Source organism: Melospiza georgiana, chromosome 26 (assembly GCF_028018845.1).
Source record: "Melospiza georgiana isolate bMelGeo1 chromosome 26, bMelGeo1.pri, whole genome shotgun sequence".
Classification (NCBI taxonomy): domain Eukaryota; kingdom Metazoa; phylum Chordata; class Aves; order Passeriformes; family Passerellidae; genus Melospiza; species Melospiza georgiana.
Genome location: NC_080455.1, coordinates 2,549,439 through 2,562,318, shown reverse-complemented (window position 1 = coordinate 2,562,318; position 12,880 = coordinate 2,549,439). Strand labels below are relative to the sequence as shown.

Sequence of the window (12,880 nt, the reverse complement as noted above, 5' to 3'; positions counted from 1 at the left end):
CACAGAAGGGCGTGGCCGGTGGGCGGGGCTCCGGCGGGGAGGAGCCCTGGCCGGAGGGCGGGGCCGTGTCGCGCATGCGCGCGGGGGGCGCGGGCCTGCCCATATCGCCGGGCGGGGCGGGGGGCGCAGGGAGGCGGCGGCGGCGGCCCCGGGCAGCGGCACCGCCCCGGCCCCGGCCCGCTGCGCTCCGCGCCCGCTCCGCGCCATGCCCGGCTCCATGTACCAGCCCGAGCCCGGGCAGCCGGCCCGCGGCCCGCCGCGCTGCCTCACCCTGCTCAGCCCGCCGCCGCCCGCCGGGCAGGAGCCGCCGCCGGAGCCCGAGCCCGGCCGGGAGCGGGAGGGGCCGCCGGGGCCGCCGGCGCAGGGCGAAGCCGCCGCGCTGAGGTTCGCCCTGGACCAGCTCTCGCTGCTGGGGCTGGAGGGCGCGGAGGAGCCGGCGGGCGGCGCGGGGCCGGGCGGCCTAAGGGAGCGGGAGCGCGGCGGCGGCGGCTCCCCGGTGCCGGCCCCCGCCCCGGCCGCGGGCGCCTTCGGCAGCCTGGCCCCGCCGCTGGGGCCGCCCGCGCTGCTGCCCGAGCCGCCGGCGAGCAGGAAGAAGAGCGTGAACATGACCGAGTGCGTGCCCGTGCCCAGCTCCGAGCACGTCGCCGAGATCGTGGGCCGGCAAGGTAACGCGGCGTGGGGACACGGCGGGACACGGGCACCCCCTCCCTCCCTCCCTCTCTCCCTGGCGCCGCCCGCCGCGATTTGGGGCAGTCTCGGGGCTTTGTCTCCCTGCGGAGGCGGAAACTTAACGGCGACACCGCCGCGGCCCCGAAAGTCGGCCGCGGGTCCCGGGAGCCGCGCTCCGCGCCGGTCCCAGCGAACTGCCTGGAAATGGCAATTAAACTGGAAATTAAACTCCATCGGCCCGCCTCGGATAACGCCGGCTGCCCGCGGAAAGTTCCCGGGAGCCACGCGAGGCCGTGGGAGCTGCCAGGACACGGAGCGAGGCAGGCGAGAGCTTTGCTTTCATTGTAGTTGTGCCTGTGCCCCCTCCCCTCCAGCTCCGTATCTCAGACCCGGCGTGTAAGCGGTGCCCCTTATCTCAGCCTTCGTTTACAAATCCTGCTGATAAATCCGATATAAATGGTCGTTAACCCGCTCGTGGTGCTGGCCGGAGCTCCGCAGGCGGCCCCGGAGCCCCTCGCACCCACCTGTCACAAAGGGACGCCCCAGCCCCTGCCGGGTGGGTGTGCCTCGAGTGGGCTTTGTCTCCAGGACGTACCGAATAAACCAAACTTTCACCTGGAAAAATCAAAAAGAAAACACCCAGGGCGGAGGATTTAAGGAAAAAAAAAAAAAAAAAAAAAAAAAAGGGAAAAGGAAGGGAGCTGCTGCCCGCAGGGATCCCGGCAGGAATCCCCTGGCAGGGAGCGTGACCTCGGGGCTGTTTTGCCCTTGTGGGCTCCGGCAGCCCAGCCCTGCCCTCGGCCGGCGGCTCCCAGCGCTCCGTGCCCGGGGGGCTGCGGCCCGGGGGTCGGGGGGCTTTTTTTTCCAGAGGGGAAGCGGGGAGCTGGGCAGGCTCATTGTTCTCTTTGTTAGCCAGAGCCATGCTGTGATGAGCGCGGTGACATCATGCTCTGCGCTTCCCATTGGCCTGCGCTGCCTCCCAGCCGGCCCCGCTTCCCGGCCTCCCAACTTTCCGTGCCCCCCTCCGCGGTCCCGCCGCCCCGGCCGCGGCTCCCCCCGGGCTGCCGGAGCCCGCCGGGCGCGGGGAGCGCCGGGGCAGAGCCGGGCAGCGGAGCGTGGCGCCGCGCCCTGCTCCTCCTCCTCCTCCTCCTCCCGGGCTGGATGAGACCTGGATTTGGTGGAACCGAAGCTGTGCCGGGCTGGGCTCTGCTGGGAGCCCGCTGGGAATGGCCGCGTTCGGCCCGGGGGCTGCCGGTCCGTGCCTGCCCTGCAATACCTTGCCCTGGGTATTCCGGTGCTGTGAGACCCCGGTGCTGCCCCTCCAGCACCCCGAGGAGTTCGGGGCACAGCCAGGTACCTCGGTGGAGTTTGGGTGCTCGCTAAGCTCTGTGAGCTCGTGAAACTTATTTAAAAAATACTGGCGAAGAAAACATTATATTGGCTTTAAGAGGGTGCTGGAGATAACTGGGCTGGCTGTGAGCTGGAGCTCCCTGCTGCAGCCGCAGCCCCTGGGCAGGAACAGCCCTGTCCCCTCTCCAGGGGTTTCCCTTTGTGTTTGCTGCCCCTCTCTGCTCTTGGCCTGCCGGGATGCTGCGGGACCCCACAGTTTGGGGTTTTGCTGAGGAGGGGCACTCAGCACCCTCGGTCACACTGTGGGATGGGCAGTGGGCAGCACGGGGCTGGCAGCAGTGCCTTTGTGCTCCAGCTGCTCCCCACTGGCAGCTGCATTACAGCAGGGATGCTCAGGTGTAGCTGAGCAATATCGAGTTTATTCCTCAGGGCTCACACCGAGCAGAGCCCTTCTCACTCACCCTGAGCAATACTGAGTTTATTCCTCAGGGCTCACACCAAGCAGAGCCCTTCTCACTCACCCTGTGCTCCTCTCCCTCCACACCTTCTGTTCCCAGGGCCCCCTGCGAGTCTCCCTCAGTTTTGGGAGCCCCGTGGCAGTGCGGTCTGGCTGTAGAGCTGAGCCTTGGGGTGTTTGGCTGGACCATCATCATCGTGGTGACAAACTGTGCCCTGCTGATGACACTGCAGGGCTGGGTTGGGTCCCTGTCACTCTTGTCTTTGCCTCACTGCCCAGCCTGGGTATGACCCAGGGAGCAGAAATTCGTGGTGCTGCCATGCCTGGAACATGGGAAGGGATGAAGATGTGCCTTGGGTGCCCTGGAAGGGGCTGGAGTCGGGATCTCACTTTGGGGCTCTTTGGGAGCTGTCCTGCTTTGCCCAGACCTGGCTGCTGTGGCACGTGGGGACAGGGAGGTCCTGGCAGCCAGGACCAGCACGTGGATCCTGTCCTGCCCTGTGCAGGCTGAGATGGGACACAGGCACTTGGACCCAACTTCTACTTCTTTTCTTCAGTTTCTCTCCTTCAGATGCCCTAATTTAACCCTTTCACAAAGGAGCAGCAGCAGCCCATCAGGTAAATCTTTATTCTCTAAATCAAATTGATGTTTTCTTCCCTGAGCTGGAGAAGTGTTTATCGTGAGCCCATGCCCAGATTGGCATCGGTGCCACCACGGAGCAGCGTCTGCCAGCCAAGATCTGGGGCTCCTCTTCCAGCTGGGACTTGGGGCTGCTCATTCCAGCTGGGATCTGGGTCTCTCACCCCTGCCCGCACGGGTGTGATGGGATTCCCTGGCTGTGCCTTCCCCTGTTCATGACTCCTCTGTGAAAGGGATCATCTCCACAAAGTGCTGTGGCACCGACTGGAGCAGCGTGGGCTCCTCTTGCCATCCAGCAGAGAGAGCCTTGGGGATAACAGGGGTCACCAGGAGCATGGGCAGGGTTGGAGCTGCCCTGACTGGCACCTGGGCTCTGTGCTGCTGTGGATTCCTGCTGTGCCAGCTTTGGAGGGGCATTTCCACCAGGTGCCTGCCAGGGAATGGAGCCACAGCTCCTGTTCCCATCTGTGACACCTGGGGACTGTCACAGCTCTGCAGAAGGAAACTTGTTGTTTACAGAAGGTGCTCTAAGGGTAAATCCAGGGAAGGATGGCATGTGGCACCTCTCCTCACTGCCATTCCCGTGCTGAGAGATGCACAGGGTGACCCTGGGCCCCTCTGGGTCACCTCTAACCTCACCATGGCTCACAGGGGTGCAAGGAATCCTCTCCTTTCACAGCCTCTCTCCTTTGGGCTGCTGCTCTCTGCTGTCCCTGGAGGCACCTGGCACCTCTTCCTGGCTGCCTCCTCCCAGCTGGGTCCCAGCAGAGCTGGGTCACACAGATGGATGTGGCTGCTGAGGGATCTGATCTGCCTGTGCATCTGAGAGCTGGCCCTGGCTGCACACTGTGTCCCAAGGAGAGCAGCCCAGCCTCCCTGCCAAGGTGGGATGTGCTGGATTCCTGCAGCAGGGCTGAGCTCTGTGTGCAGAGTTTGGGAGCGCTCAGCAAAGGGAGAGGGCTGTGCTGGGGGTGCAGCATTTTCTCCTCCCCACCTGGCCCCTGTCCTGGCCCATCCTGTGCCATCCAAGGGGACCAGGAGCTCCAGAACTCTGGATCTGTCCTTGGGATGGGACATTGGTAAATTCTGACAAGGAACAGAATCCAGGGAATTCTCCCCAGGATAATGTGGATCAGGAGATGCTGCAGAGCTGGGGAAGAGGAACAGCCATGGCTGAGGCACCAGAGGGTTCCTGTGACAGACACCATCCTCCTGCCTGCTGCTACCAGAGGCTGCTCCAGAAAAGCTCTGCTGGTGCTTTTTGGGTTTTATCACTCAGAGCTGGGCCCTGCCAGCACAGAGCCCCTTGGTGACACAGAGATGTGCTCTGGAAGGGGATGAGCTGCTCTGTCCTCGTGGCAGGATCCTGATGTGGGAGCAGAGGCTGCCTGGGCTGTGCTGGGGTCAGGGTGTGGATGAGCTGTGTGGATCCATCCGTGGAGCACAGGGGATGGATGGATGGATGGATGGATGGATGGATGGATGGATGGATGGATGGATGGATGGATGGATGGATGGATGGATGGATGGATGGGGAGGCCCTGCCCAGCCCTCTCCCAGTGCTGTGCTGCTTTCATGGGCTCCTGCAGTGCTCTCAGCCCTGTCTGAGGCTTCTCAGAGAGCCAGGTTTGCTGTGGTGATGCCCAGTGAGGGTGTCCAGGGGGAGCGGCTGCCTCTCCTGCCTCCATCAGCACATTATCCTGGGGAGAATTCCCTGGATTCTGTTCCCTGTCAGAAATTACCCACGTCCCATCCAAGGGCAGCTGGGATGGGTTCAGCCAGGGCAGTTCTGCAGAGTGGAGAGAAATGGGAGCTGTGTGGGATGGGGAGAGGGTGAAAGAGGAGGAGGGCATGGAGCTGAGGCAGAGTTTGGGAGGAGTGTCCTGCTCACCCCCATGGGGGCTGTCCCTGCAGGCACAGCTGGGGACTGGCACTGGAGGGGGGTGACACCTCTGGAATGCTGGGGTTTGCTGCCAGAGTGTGGCCATTGGGTGTCAGGATGAGTTTGTGCCCTCAGGGATGTAACAGCAGCTGAGCCACCCTCACCCAGGCCCTGGTGTTCACAGTTTGGTGTTTCTGCTGCAGCTGCTGGGGCTGAAGCATCCCTGGGTCTGTCCCCTCTATCCTCTCATTTTGGACTGTTTTATTTGGATCTTTAGAGCCACTTTGGTGGAGACTTGCAGCCCAGTCTGGCATTTTTTGTTCTGCTCTGCACCCCTTGGCCAGGGCAATGTGTGGGTGCCACCTGCAGCTGCTGGGCTGAGCCCTGGCACTGCCTGGCCTGGAGCTCACTGGCATTCCAGGCAGCTCCAGGTCCTTTGCACAGCCCCTTGGGCATGGCCCTGCTCCTGCAGCAGCTTCACAGGGATGTGGCCATCCAGGATGGAGGCACACCATGCTGGGGTGGAGCTTTGCTGGGGCTCATCTGAAATGTCTTGTGCTGGTCCAGATCATTCCAAGTACAAGAAAGATGTGGGGCTGCTGCAGCCAGGCCAGAGGAGCCACGGAGATGCTGCCAGGGCTGGAGCCCCTCTGCTCTGAGCCAGCCTGGCACAGCTGGGCCTGCTCACCTGGACAGGAGAAGGCTCCAGGGACACCTCAGAGCCCCTTTTGAGGCCTGAAGGGGCTCCAGGAGAGCTGCAGAGGGACTGGGGACAAGGCCTGCAGGGACAGGACACAGGGAATGGCTCCCACTGCCACAGGGCAGGGCTGGGTGGGAGATTGGGCATCAGGAATTGTGGAATCCATCCCTGGAATGGATTTCCCAGAGCAGCTGGGGCTGCCCCTGGATCCCTGGCAGTGCCCAAGGCCAGGCTGGACAGGGCTGGGAGCACTTGGGACAGTGGGAGGTGTCCCTGCCATGGCAGGGGTGGAACAAGATCAGCTCTGAGGTCCTTTCCAGCCCAACCCATGCCATGATCCCCAGCTGCAGGTGCTGGTTGAAGCCCAGTTTGCAGTTCAGTTCCATCTGGCTCTGGGGGCTCAGCCATGAGGTGCCACCCCCCATCCTGGGCAGGAACAGCCCTGGCTCAGCCACCTCAGGGGTTCAGGTGTGCTGCAGGACAGGGGTGTCTTCTGGGAGCTGGTGTCACCTGTCCCTGTGTCCCAGAGCCATCACTCTCTGTGCCAGTGTCAAACACTGCCCTGGGCACTGCCCATCCTGACCATCCTGCTCAGCTTTGGGGCCAGGGGGTGTCTCAGGAGGGGTTTGGGCCTGGGGCCAGGGCAGCACAGATTGGTCCCTGCTGTGTCCCCCTGCTGGAGATGCTCTGGGGCAGTTCCTGGTGCTGGTGCCAGCACAGCCCGAGGCAGTCCCTTCCCTTCCCTTCCCTTCCCTTCCCTTCCCTTCCCTTCCCTTCCCAAACCTTCCCTTCCCTTCCCTTCCCTTCCCTTCCCTTCCCTTCCCTTCCCTTCCCTTCCCTTCCCTTCCCTTCCCTTCCCTTCCCTTCCCTTCCCTTCCCTTCCCTTCCCAAACCTTCCCAAACCTTCCCAAACCTTCCCAAACCTTCCCAAACCTTCCCAAACCTTCCCAAACCTTCCCAAACCTTCCCAAACCTTCCCAAACCTTCCCAAACCTTCCCTTCCCAAACCTTCCCAAACCTTCCCAAACCTTCCCAAACCTTCCCAAACCTTCCCTTCCCTTCCCTTCCCTTCCCTTCCCTTCCCTTCCCTTCCCTTCCCTTCCCTTCCCTTCCCTTCCCTTCCCTTCCCTTCCCTTCCCTTCCCTTCCCTTCCCTTCCCTTCCCTTCCCTTCCCTTCCCTTCCCTTCCCTTCCCTTCCCTTCCCTTCCCTTCCCTTCCCTTCCCAGCCCTTCCTGCTGTGCTCCTGGGGTAGCCAGGGGTGACCCCACACCCCCACCCTCCCAGACCCACCACCTCCTCTCCTTCCCTCCCCTGGGACCCCCAGCTGGGTTTGGTGCCATCTCTGGCCCTGGCAGCATCCAGCAGGGATGGGGGCATTTTTCCTGTGCTGCTGGTTTGAGGAGGGTGGAACTGGCCCAGCCAGGCCCCCTTTGATTTCTGTCCAAGGTTTCTGGCTCTGACCCTGTGAAGAGCTCCTGGGAGCAGCCAGACAAACCCTTCCTCTGGTGGGTTTGGTGCTGCCATGCCATGGTTTGGGATGGTTTGGGTCCCTCTGGTGCTCTGTGGGATGCAGTGGGGTGAGGAGGAGCCTCACGGGGCCATGTCCCTGTGGGATGTGGCTCCTGAGTGCAGCTCCTGCATCCTGAAAGTGCCACTTGCTGAGGGTTGGGGGATCTCAGGGAAGGGGCTGGGCACTGCCCAGGCTGCCCAGGGAATGGTGCCAAGGCTGCCAGAGCTCCAGGAGCTCCCAGGGCTGCTCAGGGTGGGGTGTTGGTGTGCCTGGGCAGGGACAGGGGTTGGGATCAATGATCCCTGTGGATCCCTTCCAAGCTGAGATATCCATGGCTCTGTGATGCTGCAGAGGATGAATTTGGGACCTTGGGCATGAGCTGGTGCCCGTGGGAGGCACAGCAGAGCCTCCTCCCACTGCCCTGGGCTTGTCCTGTGCTTTGCCCAGCAGTGGAGCAGGGGCAGATCCTGCAGCAGGCACCAGGATAGATCTGGGAGGGGAACGTGGGAGTTGCAGGTGCCTCTCCCAGGACAGCCCTGCAGGAGCTGGCACATGGCAATGGCTCCAGTAAATGTCACCTTGGGTGGTTCTGCCCTGCCCCAGTCCCTGGGCCATTGCTGCTCTGTGTGCCCAGCCATAAACCCACCTGGCAGGGCCTGGTGGTGCCACAGAGCCTGGCTGTGACACCACCCAGTGTGACACCACTTGCTGTGACAGTCTTTTACTTCTTGTCATCCCCAAGGTTTAGGGATTGCAGCTCAGCCCCTGCTCCCCCTCTGCTCTGCTGGAGAGCCTGGACTGATTCACCTGCCTGGGACAGACCTGCCCCAACTCCTTGTGCCATTCATCCCACAGTGGTTTGGGTTGGAAGGGACCTCAGAGCCCATCCAGTGCCATGCTCCCAGCCCTGTCCAGCCTGGCCTTGGGCACTGCCAGGGATCCAGGGGCAGCCCCAGCTGCTCTGGGCAGCCTCTCTCACTGTACTGGGTTGGCTCTGGCTGGTTTTAGGCACCCCCCAAAGCTGCTCCATCGCTGTCCTCTACAAGTGGACAGGGGAGAGAAAATACAGCAGAGTTGTATTTTCAACATGGGTTGAGATAAGGGCAAGGAGAGATGCCTCACCCAGTATGGACAAGGGCAAAACAGATTCAGCTTGGGACTACTAATTGGATTTATTATTAACAAAATCAGAGCAGGACTAGGAGAAGTAAAATAAATCTTTAAAATATGTTCCCCTTCCTCCTCCCTCCTTCCTGGGCTCTCCCTGTGCCCTGCAGCAGTACAGGGAGGTGGGAAAGCAGTAATTTCATCCCAGATTGTTCCTGCTGCTGCTGCTCAGGGAGAGGAGTTGGAGCCCTGCCCCAGTGTGGGGTCCCTCCCAGGGCACACAGGACCCTCCCAGGGGACACAGGTCCCTCCAGGTCTCCACCCTGTCCCAGCTGGGTCCCCTCAGGGTCCCAAGTGCTTCCAGCAGAGCTGCTCCAGCGTGGGCTCCTCTCTCCAGGGGTCTGCAGTCCCTGCCAGGACCTGCTGGTTCCTGCTGGTCCATTGTGTCCCCACCCTGCTCCAGCTCAGGCTCCCCTCAGGCCCACAGCCTTCCCTGGGCATGTCCCTGCTCCCTGTGGGCTCCTCCTGGGGCTGCAGGTGCATCTGCACCCCCGTGGGCTTCCATGGCCTTCACAGAATGGTTTTCCTGGAGGCCTCAGGGGAATCTCAGCTCCTGCCCCTGCTCCTGCCCTGCCCTGGGTGTCTGCAGAGCTGCTTCTGACAGATTCTAACCCTGCTCTGCCCTAGGCCCAATTACAGCTGCTCAAGACCTTTCCTTTCTTAAACCCGTGATCCCAAGGTGTCCCTGCCATCTTTGCTGGGCTGGGCCTTGCCCAGTGTCAGATCCATCCTGGAGTTGGCTCTGTGGAGACAGGGGAAGCTTCTGGCTCACAGAAACCACCCCTGTAACCTCACTGCTACAGAAACCCAACTGCCCACCCTGTCAGGGAACAATTCCTGATTCCCAATCTCCCACCCAGCCCTGCCCTGTGGCAGTGGGAGCCATTCCCTGTGTCCTGTCCCTGCAGGCCTTGTCCCCAGTCCCTCTGCAGCTCTCCTGGAGCCCCTTCAGGCCCCAAAAGGGGCTCTGAGGTGTCCCTGGAGCCTTCTCCTGTCCAGGTGAGCAGGCCCAGCTGTGCCAGGCTGGCTCAGAGCAGAGGGGCTCCAGCCCTGGAGCATCTCTGGCCTCTCTCCAGCAGCTCTGCATCTTTCATGTGCTGAGGCCCTTGAGCCTTCCAGGCCTTTCCTTCTCCAGCCTCACAGCTGGAAGAGCAGCCCTGCCCTTCCTCAGGGAGCGTCTGGGAAGAGGAGGAGGGGAAGGAAGGAGTGCCCTGAGCCAGCCAGGCCCTTGCAGCTGCCTGGCTGTGCCCGGAGGAGCCGAGCTCTTCATCCACAGGGATCTGAGCAGCCTCTGCCACGGCCAGGGACCAGCACCCTCCATCCCTGCTGGCTCCCAGCTCTGTGCTGGGTGCCCTGCAAAGCTCAGGGCTGGCAGGGGACAGAGGGGTCCCTCGCTGCTGTGTGCCAGTCTTCACTGAGCTCAGCTTGGTTAAACTGTGCCTGGGACTTAATTGAGAGTGGATGCAGTTAGGGCTGGGGTTGCAGGGAGTGGGGCTGGGCTGGCAGCCACAGGCAGTGGGGCAGAGCAGAGGGGCCCTGGAGGAGAGCTGGAGCCTTCTGCAGCCCCAGGGGAGAGCAGGAGCCTTTGGCTGGACCCCAGCCAGGACCCCAGCTGGGCCAGGGCAAGGCTGTGCCCAGGGCCGTGCCCAGGGTTGTGCCCAGGGTTGTGCCCAGGGCTGCACGGGGCCAAGGCAGAGCTGCAGCCCCATCTCTCAATCCCACAGGCAGCCGTGGGCAGCTGTGCCTGCTGAATCACGTTCCTCCTGCAGGGGAAGCAGGACTTTCCAGAACAGGGAGAGCCCTGGGAGCACCCCTGCCCCAGCCCAGCCCGAGGGATCCCACTGGGGACATGAGGGGAGGGGGTGGCTGTGTCCTGTGTCCCCACCTGGGCAGGGTCCAGCTCCCCTGTCCCTCCAGGAGTGCCTCCAGGGCTGTTCCTCGGGTTCTGCTGCTGGCTCAGAGGTGTCAGTGGACCTGCATGATCCAAACAGCCTTTTCCTTCCTTTCCATCTTGACATCTTTATTCTCTTTGTACCTCCTTACACACCTCTGGAGTGAATCCAGCTTCTCACCTCTCAGTGGCCCTGATGGTGCCCCCATGGCTGCCTGCCCTGGCATCTCTGCCCACACCTATCCCAGCCCTCTGGAGCAGGGTTGCAGGCTGCATCCTGCTGATCCCCAGTCCCTGAGGGTCACAACAGTGCCAGGAGCTGGGAGAGGCCAGGGCAGCCCCCAGCACTGACCATGAGCCCCCATCTGCCTCTGAGGTGGGAGGGACCCTGCTCTCCAAGGGTGTCCATGCTGCAGGTGCAGAGCCAGAGGAACCTACTAGTTCCTTCTGGTTCCTGCTGGTTCCTGCTGGGTCCTTCTGGTTCCTGCTGTGTCCTGCTGGTTCCTGCTGGGTCCTGCTGGTTCCTGCTGGGTCCTGCTGGCTCTTGCTGGTTCCTGCCAGTTCTTGCTAGTTCCCGCTGGTTCCTTTGGGTTCTTGCTGGTTCCTTCTGGTTCCTGCTGGTCCTTTCTGGTACCTGCTGGTTCTTGCTGGTTCCTACTGGTTCCTGCCGGTTCCTAGTGGTTCTTGCTGGTTCCTGCTGGTTCCTGCTGGTTCCTGCTGGTTCCTGCCAGTTCCTAGTGGTTCTTGCTGGTTCCTGCTGGTCCACTGTGTCCCCACCCTGGGTGAGCAGAGGGTCACTGTGAGCCCCAGCATTGATGTGTCATTTTTCCCCCTTTCCCCTTGTCCTACAGGCTGCAAAATCAAAGCCCTGCGTGCCAAGACCAACACGTACATCAAGACACCGGTCAGGGGTGAGGAGCCCGTGTTCATCGTCACGGGCAGGAAGGAGGACGTGGAGATGGCCAAGCGCGAGATCCTCTCGGCCGCCGAGCACTTCTCCATGATCCGGGCCACGCGCAACAAAGTCAACGGGCTGACGGGGGCCTTGCAGGGGCCCCCCAACCTGCCGGGCCAGACCACCATCCAGGTGAGGGTCCCCTACCGCGTGGTGGGGCTGGTGGTGGGACCCAAGGGCGCCACCATCAAGCGCATCCAGCAGCAGACGCACACGTACATCGTGACGCCCAGCCGGGACAAGGAGCCCGTGTTCGAGGTGACGGGCATGCCCGAGAACGTGGACCGGGCGCGCGAGGAGATCGAGGCGCACATCACCATGAGGACAGGCTCCTTCATCGACGTCAACGCCGACAACGACTTCCACTCCAACGGCACCGACGTCTGCCTGGAGCTGCAGGGCGGCGCGGCCGCCCCGTGGGCCAAGGCCCCGCACCCGGCCCAGCGCCCGCCGGCCGCGCTGCGCAACGACAGCCTGAGCTCGCTGGGCAGCGGCTCCACCGAGTCCTTCTACAGCGGGCGCGTGGCGGCCGCCAGCCCCACCAGCCCCTACAGCACCTTCAGCGAGCCCCCGGCCCCGCTGGGCTCCGACGAGTGCGACTTTGGCTTCGACTTCCTGGCCCTCGACCTCACCACGCCCACCACCACCATCTGGTCGCCCTTCGAGCGCTCGGGCAACCCCCTGCAGGCCTTCAGCAGCTGCTCCTCCATCAACAGCTCGCAGAGACGCAACAGCGGCCCGGCCACGCCGCGCCACTCGCCCACGCTGCCCGAGAGCGGGGCGGCGGGGCTGGAGCACCCCTCGGCGCGGCGCATCCCCAGCGACCCCGCCGGCGCGCTGGCCTGGCTGCCCGCGCAGGGCTCGCTCTCCTCCTTCTCCAACAGCACCGGCTACTCCTCCTCCTCCTCGCTGCCCGGCAGCATCTCGGCCGCCTCGGGCTCGCCCACCGACTCGAGCAGCTCGGACGGGCACCGCAAGAGCTCGCGGGAGTGCATGGTGTGCCTGGAGAGCGAGGTGATGGCCGCGCTGGTGCCCTGCGGCCACAACCTGTTCTGCATGGAGTGCGCCCTGCGCATCTGCGGCCGGGCGCAGCCGCAGTGCCCCGCGTGCCACGTGCCCGCCACCCAAGCCATCCACATCTTCTCCTAGCGCGGGGGCTCGCCCGGGGCGCCCCCTCCACCCCAACACCACGGCGTTTTAAGGACTTTCTACTGTTGAAATCGAGCTTTTTATTTAATACCAGATGCGATGGGCGCAGGGGCGGGAGGGGGGCGAGGCGGCGGCCGGAGGCGCAGAGGGCACGGCGGGCATGGCGGGCACGGCGGGCGGGGGGAGGCCGAGAGGGGGGTCGGGAGGGTGGGGGCCGAGGGGCCGAAGAAGAAGAAGAAGATGAGGATGATGAGGATGAGGAAAGAGGGGCGTGAATTCCGCGAGGAGGAAACTCCGATGTTTACAGAATAGCTTTAACTCTTCACCTGGCTGTGGGGCTGGGGAGGGAGCCCGGCTGTTCTCCACCAGTCCTTCCCAAATACCAGTATTCCGTTTGCAAACTGAAATAACCAGAAAGAAAAGGTCCGGTTGCACTTTTTATTTTAGGACACGCAAGGGTTGTCTTTTATTTTTTTAAAATCATTCTATTATTATAATAATAATTTTTTG

General features: G+C 62.8%; 1 protein-coding gene across 1 annotated transcript; it reads left to right on the top strand.

Annotated features, from left to right (window-relative positions):
- Positions 1 to 205: 205 nt before the first annotated feature.
- Positions 206 to 12,473, top strand: MEX3D (mex-3 RNA binding family member D). The gene is made up of 2 exons (XM_058040917.1): positions 206 to 665; positions 11,118 to 12,473. Exons 1-2 carry the CDS (start codon positions 206 to 208, stop codon positions 12,368 to 12,370), a joined length of 1,713 nt encoding a protein of 570 aa, XP_057896900.1. The 3' UTR covers positions 12,371 to 12,473.
- The last annotated feature ends 407 nt before the right edge of the window (positions 12,474 to 12,880 follow it).